Source organism: Dermacentor silvarum, chromosome 9, assembly GCF_013339745.2.
Source record: "Dermacentor silvarum isolate Dsil-2018 chromosome 9, BIME_Dsil_1.4, whole genome shotgun sequence".
Taxonomy (NCBI): domain Eukaryota; kingdom Metazoa; phylum Arthropoda; class Arachnida; order Ixodida; family Ixodidae; genus Dermacentor; species Dermacentor silvarum.
Window position 1 is genome coordinate 166,802,302 of NC_051162.1, and position 18,683 is coordinate 166,820,984.

Here is an 18,683-nt window from a genome sequence, read left to right on the forward strand (position 1 = left end):
TTTCATGCGTGTTCGTACACGTGCTTTTTTCTTTTTCTTTTTGTTGATTTACGAGTGCCCTTTTTCCGTGTTTTTCGTTCTTTTATAGCCATATGCCCTGCATTTATACTGCCCAGTAAGATCATGTATGTCCCCGCCTAGAAAATCAAGTGCACTTGATACGCTGCCTTTTTCTACCCGACGTTTTTATCACATCGTCTGTAAGGACCAGCAATGGAATGGCAACTTGTGATTTTGTCTTTAAAGCTGACGATTTCTACTGATGAATAGCTGTATCGTTTGCACTAGTCAGTGGAGGCGTGATACATAATTATACCAAAATAAATATTCGTACTTGAAATATATGCGTCAGCGTTTGGCTATTCGTTATTCGATTCAATATTCGACGCTTAGTATTCGTGTATGATTTGTGTTCGCAAAAGTTGATGCTCGCCCACCTAAAGTTAAGATTTATGCAATACGTCGTTCCCCAGCTATGGAAAATGCAAATCAAAAACCCCACAGATGATACATTGAAGGACCATGGTCACCGAGACCCCGGCAATGTATGACGTTTGTTGAGGGAAGAATGAAAACTGGATGTGTATGCGCACATTCACAAGTGCATATAAATTACTAAATATAGTTTCTTTAGTTCGACCAGGAGTTTTAAAGATCGCCTATCATATCGTTGTAGCTTATGTGAAAGTACAGTTATAAGACAACTACCCGCAAACAAATTCAGAATATTCAAGTACGTAATTAAAAACACTAATTACCTTTAAATTATTTACTTTGGGCACATGTTGGAAATGAGAAATAAAAGCCAAGCAGTAGTAAAGTGATGTCTGCTTGTCAGAAATCTTAAGGAATGCACCACTTCTGAAGTGGATTGCCATCCACTAACCTCTCTCTCAAAAAAAAGAAAACGTGTGTGATCCATTTTAAGGTAATGTGAAAGCTAATGCATAAAAAAGAAAGAAATTGCAGATGGAAGTATTGAAAGGAGGAATTGCAGCTTATCAGCCATTATTTCACTACTGGTCTGCTTCAAATTCTCAATCGGTACGTGTACTTAAAGTGAATGACCGAAATTATATTTGATGAGCGTTTTGAATGAACCACCTCGCCATTGAGATTTGCCGTGCAAATAATATCCGCTCTTGAAATAATAATGTTATACCAACCAAAATGATATATACGTTTTCTTGCGAGTGAGAAAAGCTGTTTTAACTAAAAATACACGCACACACACGCACGCACGCACGCACGCACGCACGCACGCACACACAGCACGCACACACACACACACACACACACACACACACACACACACACACACACACACACACACACACACACACACACACACACACACACACACACACACACACACACACACACACAAGTGCGTGTGTGTGTGTCTGAAATATATATAATGTCTTCGTATTTTCGTACCCTGTAGTTCGAGTTTTACACCACAGTCTGTAAAATAACACATGTATTTGCTTACCAGGTGGAGTTGTTGCGTTTTGCCCAACCACTGGATTTGCTGGAAGTATTCCAAAAAAAATGTAGAAATTTAAAAAAGACAGCACACCACGTCTTCGAGAAACACGTAAATGTGGGCTCGTATAACATAATAGATTGGTTTTTCGGAGAACCGCATTGAAAGTATTACAGTAATATATTATTGTAGACAAACTATAATATATTGACAACATTTAGCGGTGCGGGCACGACATGCATCAAGCATGGCTTTAAATCCAATCGTCTTTGCTTGTTTGCAGATCCCGATGATCATATCTGCCAGTGCAGCTTTGTCTCCGCTGTCACTTCCGTACGAGCAAATATATGCCAGCAAAAGCATTCACGTGGTTCCACCGAAGCCAGCAACATACGTCATCGACAACTCCGGCCGTGGATACGAGGCCCAATCAACGACTGACGTGCCCCCTCCCCTCCGATCCCCATATCTTCCTTACGTAAGCAACATCTCGGACCCCCATGGACGCAGTTGTGGGCACGGCAGGCACTAGTACATGACTTCAAATCCGTTCATCTTTGCTTGTTTGCAGATGAGACGGAGCTTTCATATTTTCGAAGTGTCAAACTGTTCTTAAAGTCGTGCCGTGCCTAAACACCCTGTTATTGCTTTTCTGTGAGTGCTGGTCAATATTGCTGAAATTGAGTAGGAGTGGTGATATTGAAAACAACCCCGACCCTTCTGCGCAAGAGGAAAAAATTGAACAAATTCTGCACACCCTAAAAACAACACACGAATGCACTTACTGACAAAGAACGCGACCAACTTTTGCTTCAGAAGGATGTAAACGAAAATAGCAGTGTCATTAGAAAATTTGAGGAAAAGTTATTTGCAAGTGAGTGATATCCAAAAATGGTGGAAGTACAAGATTTGGTTTCTGCGTTAACAGATCAAGCAGCGTCACTCTCCTGAAAGATCATTGACCTAGAAAATCGCCAACGGCGAAATACCTTGATCGTATTCGGCCTTTCGGAGAAACTGAATGAATTAACGGATGACCTGTTTGAAACTTTGAACCAGTAACGTTTTTTTGTAATAGGGGTAAGGCCATGCAGTGTAGAACGCATGGCCGCAAAGTAGCGAGAAAATTCCGGGCCAAGGCCAGTACTAGTAACAGCGAAGATGTTTAAGCCAGCCGTAATTTGTGGGTCGCATCAAGAAACTATCATCATCAGCAATGAAGAAAAAGATAAGAAAATAAGTTTTCTTGCCGAGGTGGGATTCGAACCCGCGTACCCATGGTCCCAAGGCGAGCGTCATAGCCACTAGGCTATAGAGCCACGCTTGCAGAGAGAGAGAGAGAGAGAGTAAACATTTTATTACAAAAAGAAAAGCTAGTAAGAGTGTGGGAGGGCCCCCTAGTCCGGGGTGCCTAGAACGATCTCAGCGACAGCACAGGCCCGTCGAATTGGGGCCCGGCGGACCTAGGGAGGCCCGTCGCGGAGGGCATCCTCCCACAGCTCTTTGGTGCGGAAGGGGTGCAAGATGACTGGCAGGGGAGGGAATAATTTTGCGGTGCACTCCACCATGACATGGAACGCCGTGGGGGAGCTTCTACAGCCCGGGCAAGAGTCTGCGCAGCGGTCAGGGTAAAATTTATGTAGGGAGAGGAGATTGGGAAATGTGTGTGTTCGGAGTTGGCGGAATGCCACCTCTTCCTCTCGCGAGAACGACAGCGGCGGCGGACTCATGGTGTGTCTAGCTCGTGTATAGTATTTTAATACGTCTCTGTATGTGAGTGGGGAGCCCGCCTAATCTGGACTCCGATCCTCGTCATGCCGGGCAGCTCGGAGGGTAATTTCCCGAGCAACCAAGTGTGCGTGGTGATTACCCCGCAGTGAGGCATGGCCAGGAGTCCAGAGAAAGTGGATGTGTTGTGGGGCAAATGTGTCTGTGTTTGGTGATTGGCGTAGGATGTGGAGAGCCGCCTTGGAGAAGCCGCGTCCCGTCAAAAAGGCGCGGCATGCTTGCTGGGAATCGGTTAGGACATACACCTTCCCAGGAATCTGGAGAGCGTGTCGCACAGCAAGCGCTACTCCAAGGACTTCTCCGTGTCCAGGTGTAGAACCCCGCAAGGAGGCGGCCGTAATAAATGTTTCAGTGCCATGCAGCACTACCGCGGAATACCCATCGTGGCACCGAGCAGCATCCGTGTATAGGGTATTTGTTTCAGGGATGTCACCGAGCATGCGCATCAGGTACCATACACGGGCGCACTGGCGTCCCGCGTCATGCTCAGGAAGCATGTTTCGTGGTAGTGGGTGCACGTTTAAGGCTGTACGGACCCAAGTCGGAATATTGATGGCGATGTCCTCATCATAATTGTGCAAAACTGGATGTCCCAATCTCGAGAGCAAGTGCCGCCCAGTGGGTGTGAGCAAAAGACGTTGTTTTTGACTGGTCCACTGAGCTCCCAATACCTCACCGAGAGTGTTATGCGTCCCTAAGGCTAGCAGACGTTTCGGGGCGTGGTAGTGTGGGAGGCCGTGGGCGAGCTTGGTCGCCTTTCGCAGCATCGCGTCGACCCGTATGTGCTCCGACTGCGTAAGTCTGTGGAAGGGAAGGTGGTAAGTAATGCGACTGATCACACAGGCCTCCACCAGGCGCAGTAGGTCCCGTTCCCGTAGACCTGAGCGCCTGTTGGAGACCCGCCGAATCATGGCCAAAGTCTGTTCGGTCTGCCGGGACAAGAGAGATACAGTGTAGTTCGCCTTCCCGTTCGCCTGAACGTGTAGTCCAAGAACGCAAGCACGGTCTACCTGGGGGACAGGAATGCCATCCACGTGCACCGTGATTTCGGGTGGAGGGGTAATGCTACGTGCGTGGATGAGAACAAGCTCGGACTTTTGTGGGGCACAGGACAAGCTGCCCTGTCGTGCGTAAGCGGTGACGATGTCGACGGCCTGCTGCAGTCGATCCTGAATGGTCCCGTCTGACCCTCGCGTCTGACGCTTGCAGAACATGCATTTATGCGAATCATATGATTGCGTTAGAGCGTCGTAGTCTTCGTCCACAGCTGGCGCGTTCGCACGCGCTCGTGCCAATGCTCTGCGAGGTGAAGAGGTTTTGCGCGCTCTGCTCGGGAGAGAGATAAAGGAAATGAGAGCGAGAGAAACAGAGACGCAGAAAGAGAGACGTGCACGGAGCGGGCCTGCTGGAAAGAGTTGTCGGCATTGCAACGCAGTGGAGAGAGCGAGAGACGCATTCACGGGGCAGGTCTGTTGGAACGCGTTGTCGGCATTGCAACTCGGTGGAACGCGGTGGAACGCGGTGGAACGTGGTGTCGGTGTTGCAAGCTGCGCTATGCAACGCGCAGTGATGACCGTAAGGCTACGTTCACACTTGGTCTCGAAGCAGGCAGAAGCGGCAAAAACTTCGAAAAATCCGCCCGCCTAGGCGGCAAAGCGGGCGGAAAACCAGGCGGCGAGCAAAATCGGTCTCGGACCGATTTTTTCGCCATGGCGAGGTGGAAACGCGGCGGAAAGTCGTTCCGCCTGACCAATAGCTCCACTAGCATGTAAACATCCGGTCGCAAAATTGTACATGGCACTAAAAGTGTCGGCTGCGACGGTGCTCGACGCGATCTAGATCCACTACTTGCTCTATGACAAGAGTGGTACTAAAGCTGTTGTGTTATCATCGCCGCTAGAGCGATAGCGGCGGCGCGACTATCGTGATCGCTTGTTATATCAACCCAGTCATGTGGCCACCGGGCTGCATTCCGCGACGAGACGTCATGGAATAAACCACGTTTGGTTGTGCTTACGCCTTTTCCTTCGTCTGCGGTTCCCCCCCCCCCCCCCCCCCGACGAAAACACGACATTGGCGACGAGGATGGGATTCTGACCAATTCTGCGGCAAACTGACATGGCAATGGAAGATCCGGCAGCGGCGGGTGCAGTGACGCAAATCGTGGGTCGACTGGGGCACATCGAGCCCTTTGACGAGTCCGCAAGCGACTGGCCGTCGTACGAGGAACGCTTGTCGTCGTTTCTTCAGGTCAACCGTATCCCCGAGGATGACAAGGTACATGTTATTTTGAGTCTCATAGGCCCAAAGACGTACAGTCTTCTCAATTCGTTGACCGCGCCGGAATTGCCGTCAGCTAAAGGCTTCGAGTTTTTAAAGAAACTTCTTGGTGACCCTTTGTCACCGAAGCCGTCGGTAATTAGCGAACGCGCAAAATTTCACAGACGAGTGCAACTTGAGACTGAATCAATCTCAGAATATGTTGCGCAGTTGCGGAAATTGGCACAGACATGCGAATTTGAATCCGCCCTCGGTCAGTCACTGCGGGACCGTTTTGTCTGCGGTCTGTACCGAGAAGATATACAGCGCGTGTTATTCACGGAGGACAACAAGCTAACCTTCCAGAAAGCCGTAGAAAGAGCGCTAGCCATGGAAGCGGCGAAAAAGAGCGTGGCAGAAGTGCACGTTTCGGAATCAAGCGTATCAGACGTTCACAAAGTCGGAACAGTTGGGGAAAGTGATATGACTCAAGGAAATTGCTACCGCTGCGGGTCTGCGAAGCATGCAAGTAACATGTGCCCGCACATTGCGGCCATCTGTTTCAAATGTAATAAGAAGGGGCACATTCAAAGAGTGTGCCAAGCTAACAAGCAGAAAACGACGAAGGGAGCGCGTCGAAACGCGATGAAGGTGTTAAGTCCCGTTGAAGCTTCTGTTAGCTTGAAGGGAATTGTTTCGCCTGGTCTGGAGCCGATTAAAATTTCAATGCACGTACAAGACGTACCCTTGGAAATGGAGCTGGATACTGGGGCTACTGTGTCCATAATGTCTTTGGATCAGTTTCGTCAAATGTTTCCCTCAATGAAGGTCATGCCAACGACGCTGAAGCTGCGGACGTTCGATGGAGCCATCATCCAGCCTGTCGGAGTTGCTCACGTTGCCGTGCAATACGGAGAGCAGAGGGCCCAGCTGCCTTTTTACATCACGAGAGAAAAAGGTCCCCCTCTTCTAGGTCGACAATGATTGCAAGCCATCCGACTCGACTGGAGCCGTATGTTCAAGCTCAACGCTATTCCGAGGTGGGACGATTCCACATGTTCCAGACTGCGCACTCTTCTAGACAGGTACCAGAGTTTGTTTCAAGACGAACTGGGGACAATTACAGAAGAAAGAGCGGAATTGTCCCTGAAAGAAGGTAGCGTGCCAAAATTTATGAAGGCAAGAAGTGTGCCATTTGCATTGCAACCGGCAGTCGAGGCTGAGCTTAAGAAGTTGGAAGACATGGGAGTCATTTCACCAGTCGTGACAAGTGACTACGCCACACCGGTTGTGCCAGTAGTAAAGAAGGACGGTGGCATACGACTATGCGGCGATTATAAGACCACCCTAAACCCTTGTCTTGAAACTGACCGGTATCCACTTCCGAGAATCGACGAGTTGTTCACAGCGCTCGCAGGGGGCCAAGAATTTTCTAACATTGACCTAAATCGAGCCTATCAGCAGGTAGTAATGTCGGAGTCAAGGAAGTACTTGACACTAAATACTCATAAAGGACTTTTTTCCGTAAACAGGCTGCCGTTCGGGGTTTCTTCAGTACCTTCCATTTTCCAAAGAATTATGGACACAATGTTGAAAGACCTGAAAGGCGTCAGCTGTTATTTGGATGACGTTCTCATCAACGGCAAGACGTCAGACGAGCATTTTGCGAACCTCGAAGCGGTTCTGAAGCGGTTGACGGAGCGCGGGGGTCGTGTAAAGAAAGAAAAGTGTTCGTTTTTCCAAACGGAATTACAGTATCTGGGTCATGTTATCAGTGCAGCAGGTGTCAGCACAACGCCAGACAAGATAGAAGCACTGATGAAAGCGTCCGCACACACAGGCAAGCAGCAACTACAATCGTTTCTGGGTATCGTAAATTACTACGGGAAGTTTGTTCCTCGATTGTCTACTCTGGCGAGCCCACTTTACAAACTGCTGCGTCGCGACCAGCCATGGCTCTGGGATGAATCGTGTCAAGGGGCGTTCGAGGAAATCAAGAATGCGTTGGCGTCATCCTCGAACCTGGCGCACTACGACCCAGATAAACCTTTGCAAGTGGCATGTGACGCTTCCCAGTACGGTGTGGGCGCAGTACTGTCTCATGTAACTGAGGATGGAAGCTCTCGGCCTGCGTTTTATGCGTCGCGCACATTAACTGACGCCGAAAAAAAAGTACAGTCAGCTAGAAAACGAAGCGCTGGCCATTATCTTTGCCGTCAAAAAGTTTCATTTCTACATCTATGGAAGATGTTTCACGTTGATTACGGATCACAAGCCATTACAAACAATTCTGGGGCAAAAAACAGGCATTCCACCAAGTGCAGCAGCACGCTTACAGCGATGGGCGGTCACGTTGTCCGCTTACAAGTACTCGCTCGTGTACAAAAAGTCCAGTGACAATGCAGAAGCAGATTTTTTCAAGGTTCCCGATCCAGGGTCCTGAAGACGGCACGTCTGAAGGCGAGGAATCGTTTTATGCCTTGCGTCTGGACTCTATGCCTGTGTCCGCCAAACAGATTGCGCTCGCTACAGCACGTGATCCGGTGCTCAGTAAAGTGGTCCAGCTTACAACCATAGGCTGGCCATTGTACTTGCGAGATGCGAGCTTAAAACCATTTTTCTACAGACGTTTGCAGATCAGCGTGCATCAAGGGTGCCTCATGTATGGCCTGAGGGTTGTTATTCCGTCCCCTCTTAGGGAATCCGTGCTCGACGAACTGCACCTAGGTCATCCCGGCATTGTCCGGAGCAAGGAGCTGGCTCGCAGCTATGTTTGGTGGCCGTCAATTGATGCAGACTTAGAGACAAAGGTACGAAGCTGCCAAGCCTACCAGGAACAACGGAATGATCCATTTAAGGCACCACTGCATCCCTGGGCATGGCCGACCGCACCATGGAGGCGAATTTACTTGGACTTCGCGGGACCCTTCCGAGGAACTATATTTTTAGTGGTTGTTGATGCGCACTCGAAGTGGCCGGAAGTGTTCGTTATGCGAAGCACAACGTCCGAGCGTACTGTTGCCTGCTTGCGTGAACTTTTCTGCAGATTCGGAGTGCCGGAGACAGTGGTGTCCGACAATGGACCACAACTGGTGTCCGAAGAGTTCAAGGCGTTTATGCGGGACGTCGGGGCCAGACATGTCGTGAGCGCCCCTTATCACCCAAGCACAAATGGTCTGGCAGAGCGTTTCGTGCAAACGTTGAAGTCTGCTCTACGCAAGTCGCCTCCCGGTGAGTCTGTCGAAGAAACACTTCACAACTTCTTATTGGCGTACCGAAATACGCCTCGCCCTACGACTGCTGAAGCTCCAGCCAACCTGTTAATGGGTAGAAGATTGCGCACCAGGCTAGATGCAATGAAGCCTACAGTGGAGGGGAAGGTGATGCACAGTCAGTTCACCCAAATGCAGGAGCGGAGGAGCAACAGAGACTGTTTTTGTGTTAATGACAGTGTTCTAGTTCGCAATTACAGAGGCTCGACGAAGTGGGTTCGTGGAACCGTTCTGAAGAGGACTGGACCAGTCTCTTACAAAGTCATGGTAACCACCCCCCGAGGCAAGTTCATCTGGGGTCGACATCTCGACCAGCTGCTGGCTGGCGCAGGCCCTAAGGTGACACCAAGGGCATCCGACTCAGACTTCACGGAGGGGTTCCTGGCCTTCCCTCAAAGCCACACTGGTGACCAGCCAACGTTAGAAGAGCCGGTGCCCGTGGAGTCTGTCCCTCCAGCGCCCGCTCCTCCATCAGAGACACCAGCTCCGCAAAGGCGCTACCCGTCAAGACAACGCCGTCCACCCGAGCGATACGAAGCCCGTTCTTTAACTATTGTATAAGGATACAAGTGCACACTCTAAAATAAAAGGGAGGTGTGTTGTGTTATCATCGCCGCTAGAGCGATAGCGGCGGCGCGACTATCGTGATCGCTTGTTATATCAACCCAGTCATGTGGCCACCGGGCTGCATTCCGCGACGAGACGTCATGGAATAAACCACGTTTGGTTGTGCTTACGCCTTTTCCTTCGTCTGCGGTTCCACCTCCCCCCCTCCCCCGACGAAAACACGACAAAAACGTCTCAGCAATACTCGCTATGGTGTTCAACGTCCCGCGACCGGAGGTGCGGCAACGAAGCCTTGGCGTGACACAACATCTCGCGCTTTTGCAAAGCCGGGCGAACCCACCACCGCCGCTTCTGAGGTGTCCGCTCCTTCCGTTTATTCATTGTCCATTTCTAGGAAACGAGTAGGTAGAAGTATAAAAGAAACAATTCCTTCTCCCACTACCATCGCAGAAAAAAGTTGGGCAGATTCCTCTTTGGCGCTCCGCAATTCTCCTTGCACGGGCGCGGTATGTTGCAGAAGTCGCAGGGCGCATTTTTCGTTGCGCGGTGCTTTTCTCGTCGCGACAATAGATTGGGAGCAGGTTCCACGTATGACGCGCTGGCTTCGGCGAGCCCCAACACAAGGGCAAGCCCAGGTTTTAGCCTTGGTGTACTGGAGGCGCCGCCAATAATACGAAATGATGAAATGTTATTACACCGTGTAAAAAAATCTATTAAAAATATAATCACGCCTAGGCACCAACCTGTGACTCAGCGCTACCGTGCCCGTGTGAGGAGAATTTGCGGAACGCCAACGAGGAATGTACGGAAGGTCGTAGATGACACGCAAAGTTGCGCGAAATGAACACTTTTGATGACGGGTGGGACAATGAATGAACATACCGCTCGAAATGGTGCGATAATGAGCGCCATCACGCCGACAAACGTACGCAGACTAGATGTATGCGGGCGAAAGCGGCAGCGGCGGCCGCGGCGGTAGCAAAACAAATGTGAACAATTTGGACATGCGCGGAAAAGATTTTCCGGCCGCTTTGGCTGTTCCACCCACTTGCTGCTTCCAAAGTGGGAACGTAGCCGAAGTCCGAGAGAGAGAGACACATTCACGGAGCGGGTCTGCTGCGACGCGTTGTCGGCATTGCAAGGCGGTTGAACGCGGTGTGGGCATTGCAACGTGGTGTCAGTGTTGCAAGCTGCGCTATGCAACGCGCAGTGACGGCCGTAAGTCCTAGACACGCGAAACGAAATCATCATCACTGAAGTCTTAAAGCGCCGAACAGACGACACAGACGAGCGCTCATCCGTGTCTCTTCTTGTGTCATCTGTTTGGCGCTTTAATAATTCAGTAACATGCACCAACTAGCCGAACAAAAAGTTTTGATTGAAATCATCATCATCATGAGTAATAAGATGAATACTGCGCGCCCACTTCCGGAAAATGCTGCGCTACGATCGCCCAGCTTCGCCGTTTCAAGCGTTGCGCGGCCGAGCGCAAGGTTCAGTGTTCTTTTTTTTTTTTTTTGTAGTATACAATTTCAAAGAAAGAGACAGATTCTGGGGAACAGTAGAAAGTTAAAAGGAACAGGTATTTCAGTGAGTGAAGACTTTTCCAAAGTGTCCTTTACTGTCGAAATTGTCCTTGAGAGAGCGCTGACAATGATATAAAAAATCACAGCATATCCACGGGGTGGATGATGATGAGTGGGCGAAGCTCCGGAGGGAATCATCGGATCTCCCGCTTAAGGGGACGCTAGCACAAACGCGTTAGAAACGTACAGTACTCTCTAGTAAGGGGGAGCGGCCACACCGTCTTACGCAGCCATTTACGCATGCCGGAACGTGCACCGCGTTTGCCGACGCCATCACATGACTGCTGAGAGAGCATACCCCCCGTATTCATAAACGCTCCTCGACTTGAACTTGACTTGCCACCGCTTTGGGCAGCGCGTTCGAAACGCGTTGAAGGTAAGGCGGAGAGGCCACAGCGTCTTACACTAGCTTCTTACACGGGCCGTAACGCGCTAGCACAAACGCGTTAGAAGCGCGCTAGAAACGCGGCCTTTCGTTAATGTTGGGTATTTATTGCCATCGTGGTGCGTGTGTCCATGTCCGCTTCGTGGCGTAGTGGGCTAACGCTGCGCGCTCGGAAGCGAGGGGTCCCTGGTTCGATTCCGCGCTACGGACACAACTTCGGAATTTTTTTTCTCAGACTGGTTACACACTACTGGTTACACACTACTACTACGACGACGGGGACGGAACGGGTGCCGCTATAAGGAGCTTCGCCCCTAAAAAAAAGGTTGCGCGCATGCATCTTGTTCATGATAAGAAATCTCTAAACAAGGAGGCGTATTTATGCGATGACAACATCGCTTCAAGGAAGTCATGCTCAGTTGCTGGGAATTCGAGCCATACGGAAACAGGTGAAACTGAAGATTCTTCTCGATGCAGTGATGGTTAGTAACCGGAATGCGCGCAGTATGTTGAATAAAATCAAACAGTGAACGCGTACTGCTCCGGAATGAACCGGATGCGTTGATTGTAACTGAAACTTGGTTGAATGACTGCATTGACAGCAGTGATCTCCTTCCTCCAAACTATGCAGCTTATCGTAAGGATCATAGATCCAGGGGTAGTGTTGTTGCAGTTATCTATAAACGGTCTGTAGCGCCTCAGCATGCGGCGCCCGTCAAGGAAGAAGAAGTTGGCATTCGAACGCGCGGCAGGTGCAGAGCGCGAATAAAAAAATCAGTTCGAAAACTCAACGCTGTCAGGGCTGGATCTTTCTCGTGTTAGCTCCGACAGTTAATGGTGACCCGATAATGAACACGCAACCCCAACCATCCCGCATGGATCCCGCCGGCTCTTCCACCCAGCCTACCGGTCCTGACGCCCAAGAGGACGCCAGACCTAACAGTGCTGCGGTGGCTGCGATCCAACACGTCAACCTGCCACCATTTTGGCCAAACAACCCCTGCACATGGTTACTGCAGGTCGAGGCGTACTTCCGTCTACGGCAAATCACCAGCCAACAGACCAGGTACTGGCATCTGGTGTCCTCCTTACCTCCGGACGTAGCCGAAGACTTCACAGATATTTTAGCTTCGCCGCACCTGAGCCATCCCTACGACTCGTGGAAGGAAGCTATCATTTCCCGCAAGTCCGAGTCTGAACACAGCAGACTCCAACAGCTCATCACGGCCACAGAGCTCGGTGACCGTCGCCCATCCCAGCTCCTGCGACACATGCGCCAGCTCATTGGCGGGACCTCCGCCCCTCAAGAGGAGAAGCTTTTGCGTGAGTTGTTCCTTCAGCGCTTACCGCAGAGCATGGTCCCGGTCCTCGTCGCTGCAGGAGATGTCCCAGTAGACACGCTCGCTGAAATGGCTGATCGAGTGGCAGACTACTCGCGGGCACATAGCCTCAACGCCATGACCACGTCGCCACCGGCCACCGCTGCAGACCCCGCGCTCGCGAGCATCGACAACCGTTTGGACGCCATTGTCAGACGTCTCGATGACTGCGTACCTGCGCATCGCCGATCGGCATCCAGGTTCCAGTTCCACAGTCGCTTCTCGACGTCTCCACGCTCTCCGGGACTTCAGACAACCGACGCGCCACGGGACGACTTGTCCTCGACCATGTGCTGGTACCACCGCCGATTTGGGGCCTCTGCACGCAAGTGCACTCGCCCGTGCTCCTGGTCGGTAAATGCGACGACCGGCCACTGACGGCGGCGAGTGGTCCTGGTAGAACGTCATGCCGCCTTTTCTATGTTTCCGATAAGATCACTGGCGCTTGCTTCCTCGTCGACACAAGTCCCAGGTTAGCGTCATACCGGCCTCCTGTGCAGATCGCCGTCGCAACGAACAGACCTGCCCACTCCAAGCGATCAACAACTCCGCCATTCCCACATACGGCCAACGCTCTCTTACACTTGACTTTGGACTACGCCGTACGTTCCGCTGGGTTTTCATCCTCGCTGACGTCTCGCAAGCTGTTCTTGGAGCTGACTTCCTCAGTTTTTTCAACCTTGCTGTGGACATGCATGCTCATCGCCTCATCGATCTCAACACGCGCCTATCCATCAACGGTATACCCTGCACTTCCTCGTCAACGAGCCTTCGAGCTCTCACACCTGCTTCGCCGTATGCAAAAATTCTCGCTGACTTCCCCAACCTCACGAAGCCGCACACCAGAGAGTCACCGGTGAAGCATTCCGTCACTCACCACATTGTGACCACTGGACCTCCCGTTTTTACACGGCCTCGTCGACTTTCTGGAGAACGCCTCACCATCGCCCGCCGTGAGTTTGAGCACATGCTTGGCATTGTGCGGCCTTCCTCCAGCAACTGGGCATCGCCACTCCACATGGTCCCGAAGAAAGATCCTGGCGACTGGAGACCTTGTGGGGATTACCGCGCTCTCAATGCCCACACCTTACCAGACCACTACCCACTTCCTCACATACAGGATTTCACATCAAATTTGGCTGGGTGCACGATCTTCTCTAAGATTGACTTAGTGAAGGCTTACCATCAGATTCCTGTAGAACCCGCTGACATTCCGAAGACGGCCATCATCACCCCATTTGGCTTGTTCGAATATGTAAGGATGCCTTTTGGACTGCGCAACGCAGCACAGGCTTTTCAGCGCACTATCAACGAGGTCACGCGAGGTCTCGATTTCGTATTTGCCTACCTTGATGACCTCCTGGTAGCAAGCTCATCGGGCCCTGAGCATGAATACCACCTGCGCACCCTGTTTCACCGTCTGGATGATTACGGCCTCGTCATAAATCCCAATAAGTGCGTCTTCGGCGTCGCTACAATCGAGTTCTTAGGCCACCTTGTCACTCCACAGGGTATACAACCGCTCGCCAGCAAAGTGAAGGCTATCCAAGACTTTCCACCCCCGACATCAATGAAACGACTCCGAGAATTCCTGGGCCTACTAAACTTCCATCGCCGCTTTCTTCCTAAGTGTGCCACTTTCCTAAAGCCCTCAACCGACCTATTAGCTATAAAAAAAGACCCGGCTGCGCCACTGGAATGGACTGACGACGCCGCATCTGCCTTCGCCACTGCCAAAAAGGCTCTGGCAGACGCCACCATGCTCATACATCCCGTTCCTGATGCCCCAATTCGTCTCATCACCGATGCATCGAGTGTAGCAGTTGGCGCTGTTCTCGAGCAGCACGCATCAGGTTGGCAGCCCCTTGGATTCTTCTCGCAAAAACTCAAACCACCGGAAGCAAAATACAGTACATTTGCCCGAGAACTCCTTGCTGTGTACCTCGCCATCAAGCATTTCCGCCATTTACTGGAGGGCCGGGACTTTTACGTCGTTACAGACCACAAGCCCCTGACGTTTGCCTTCCATCGCAATCACGGCAATTACACTGCAAGGGAGATCCGTCAACTATGCTTTATCTCCGAATTCACCGTGGATCTCAGACACGTACACGGGTCGGAATATGCCGCCGCTGATGCACTCTCACGCATCGATGCCTTGTCGACCCAGCCACCACTAGACATGGAAGAGCTAGCAGCTGCCCAGAGCAACGATCCCGAGCTGCGTAGTCTTCGCTCTTCATCCTCGTCTCTATCTTTCACGGATGCCTACTTCCATTTTCTACCTCATTAATAACGTGCGAAACGTCTACTGGTGTTCCTCGGCCCTTCGTGCCTAAAGCGTTTCGTCGTGCAATTTTTGATCAATTGCACAACATGAGCCATCCGGGTATTCGTGCGACCCAGAAGCTAGTCACATCTCGTTTCCTTTGGCCAAGTATCAATGCTGACGTCCGACGCTGGGCGCGAACCTGCCTTCAGTGCCAGCGTGTTAAAATTCACCGTCACACGGTCACTGCACCATCCCCCTTTCGGCCTCCCGACGCAAGGTTTTCCCACGTACATCTCGACATCGTCGGCCCTCTTCCACCATCACAAGGGGCCTGTTACCTACTGACATGTGTGGATCGCTTCACCAGATGGCCAGAAGCGTTTCCCGTTTCCGACATTACAGCACCGACAGTGGCAAAGGCTTTCACAAACGGCTGGGTATCACGCTTTGGATGCCCTGCTGTCGTCACCACTGATCGCGGTCGTCAATTTCAATCGGCCCTTTTCACCGCACTTGCCAATATCTTGGGCATTCGACACATCCACACGACTGCCTACCATCCTTCAGCCAATGGCATGGTCGAACGGCTTCATCGACAACTGAAAGCTGCCCTCACTGCTCACCAGCCAAGAGAACGTTGGCTTGATCACCTCCCCTTCGTACTTCTGGGCATCCGATCAGCATTGAAGACGGATCTCGGCTGCTCATCAGCTGAACTAGTCTATGGCGTGTCTCTGCGTCTTCCAGCTGAATTCTTTGAGCCGTCGTCGCCCCCTTCCACTCATGATGCCTCTACGTACATTCGAGAGCTGCGCACCACGTTTCACGACCTTGCTCCTGTAATTCCTGCCGACCGACACCCCCAGTCTGTCTTCGTCAGCCAGGATCTGCATGACTGCAGTCACGTTTTCGTTCGGCGTGACCAAATACGGCCACCACTCACACCGGCCTATGATGGCCCTTTTCGCGTCCTCCATCGTACACCTAAAACGTTCACGCTGGACATAAACGGCCGTGAAGACGTCGTGGCTGCCGATCGACTAAAACCTGCATACATTGCCGCTCTCGCGTCCGCGGAGCTTCCATCTCAAGTCTGGACTCCCACATCCAAGCACGTTCACTGGGAGACTCCTATGCCTCACGCTCTACGGGGGGGAGCCCTGTAGCGCCTTAGCATGCGGCGCCCGTCAAGGAAGAAGTTGGCATTCGAACGCGCGGCAGGTGCAGAGCGCGAATAAAAAAATCAGTTCGAAAACTCAACGCTGTCAGGGCTGGATCTTTCTCGTGTTAGCTCCGACAGGTCTATTGTGTGCATAGAACAGCCCTCACCCCAAGACATTGATTGTGTTGTATGCGACATAAATTTAGGTGGCAGTATGTTCATGTTCACTGCAATTTATCGTCCTCCTGATGCAACACAAGAATACATGCTCTCTTTAAACGGCTTTTTGCAGAGTGAACTAGAGCATTCAAACCGAAAAATAATAATGACCAAGGATTTCAATCTTCCACGTATTGAATGATCATACAAGGAAGGCCAAGTAGATGCGTCATCATCATGTGCTCTTTGAGACTTTGTGTTCTCGCAAAAAATGCCGCAAATTGTTAATGCGCCCACCAAGCTACACAGAAAAGGTGGACCATTGCTTGATCTTTTATTTTTGAATCAGTGGGTAGTTAACTACAAACACATTTGTGAAGTTTAAGAAGGAATTTCAGATCACAGAATCAAGTACATTTCTCAAATCCTGTACTGCTTCCCAATTACTCCAAAGCTGACGATGTTTCAATTCTTGACTGTCTCGACATGAACAACGACTAGTTTAAACGTTTCGTAGCGTCTGACACTTGAACAGTTGATGACCTGTGCAAAAGGTTGAAATATATTTTGCACTCACTAATAAAACAGCATGTTGCCCGGCGAAAGAAAATTAACCGAAGGAATCCATGGGTTTCGCGAAAACTTATTCGTGTGAAGAGTCGTCTGAAGCTCACATGTGCGAAGCATAAAAGTAGTAAACGAAGTGAGAAACGTGACGGTGTCACGATGCTGTCTATGTCATTCAAAGCTGAATTGGCTAATTGAAAACAGCGATATATGAATGAGTCGCTAACGAGCTTTATTAAAAAAAGCACAGGAGAAATTTTGCCACTAACTTACGGCTCAAACATATAGCAATCTGTGCTCAACAAGCGATTATTGCACTGTTACAAAAACATTCCAGATTGTCTGCATGTTTAATAATTTTTTCGAATCAGTGTTTACAATTGATGGCGTTCTACCGCATTATAGCCCTTGCTCTCCTGCCTCGCCAATAGTAGATATTGCGGTAAGCGAAGAAGTTATTTTCAACCTAGTGCTAAATCTAGATGATAAAAGATCAGACGGCTGGATAGGCCGAAATGCCCCTTCATTCGCATGAATTCATGCAAACACCTCTCGCAAGCTGGTAAATTTCCATTTCTCTTTTTCTTCATCGTTTGTTCATGGCTGCCCAGCTCCAACAATAGAAAGCAAAAATAGTAAGCGCGTTGAAAATGACAAATACCTTAGTAATGCGCGTGCGGCGCTTCACAATGTGTTTCTGTCTTTTTTTTCTATTTTTTTGTAGACAGGACTGTTCAAACAATTCCGGCGCGGCCTGTGTCAACCTAAACTGAACAGCGTAACCGATGACGTCCACAATAGAGAGTGCTTCAGGATCTTGCATGTACTATAATCTAGATTGCCCATTTTCGCTCTTATCAGGTGCCGATAGACATGGGGTACAGTCGCCGCTTCCGCAATAATAATTGTTAGCTCTAAAATAGGTGCCACAAATGTTTGGGGCCCCAAAGAGCTTTACGGGTGTAAGCAATCGGGCTTGCAGGAGGGGAGAGTTTTAAAATAGGGCTCTGCGTTTCCGGATAGCGTCTCGCGTTTGCAGCGCCATTACGGCGTCAGAGGAAACCTAATATAAATAATGAAATAAAATATACATATGAAATATAAATCGAGTTTGCGTTGTCTTTCACCCGAAACTCAATGTTTCGAATAAATGCCTCAGGCGGCACTTTGTGAAAATAAGTGGCTCTAGCGAGGAAGCTGTCCGTCACTGCGGCTTCCGCTATTGAAATCGAATCAGCAGCACGGCAAACAAGTTTGACGTCAGCTACTTATGTAAATTGTGATTTACCGCCGAAATGTATATATGGAAAATCATTCTGTGGCTCATAAAATACCAAACATTTATTCTTATATAGTCCCTTACATTCCAGTATTTTCGAAAGTATAGCAGGGTTGGAGTGACGTAAGGCTGATCAGTCCATTTGGAAGTACAACCATTTTTAACACGGTTAAGCGTTTTTAGTTAACATGCTGGGTAATTGTTACCAAGATGAATAGCCGCAATGCATCGTGCTTCTTCTTTCACTGTATTGAAGCACGTCACTACTAACTCATCACTCAAATTACAGAGTAAAACACCGCACAATACTGTTTCAGCCGCAACACGGCTATTCTCACCTAAATGAAGACTAAGAAAAATAATTTGGTACTTCAGCTTTTACCGCAGCTTCAATAATGAGTCCAACAGCCTCGCTTTATTCTAGCGTGACTTTTTTTTCTTCCATGGGTGAAATGCCGCATCATGATGTCATGGTAATACATCTGAGCTAGCTGTTATTCATGAAACAATCGCATCTTATCT

The 18,683-nt window shown here is 50.0% G+C and overlaps 1 protein-coding gene across 1 annotated transcript; it reads left to right on the top strand.

Moving 5' to 3' along the window:
* The first annotated feature begins 5,156 nt into the window (after positions 1 to 5,156).
* Positions 5,157 to 9,541, top strand: LOC119465091 (uncharacterized protein K02A2.6-like). The gene is made up of 2 exons (XM_037725893.2): positions 5,157 to 5,551; positions 8,580 to 9,541. The coding sequence occupies exons 1-2, from the start codon at positions 5,544 to 5,546 to the stop codon at positions 9,364 to 9,366; spliced, it is 795 nt and encodes a 264-aa protein (XP_037581821.2). The 5' UTR covers positions 5,157 to 5,543; the 3' UTR covers positions 9,367 to 9,541.
* The last annotated feature ends 9,142 nt before the right edge of the window (positions 9,542 to 18,683 follow it).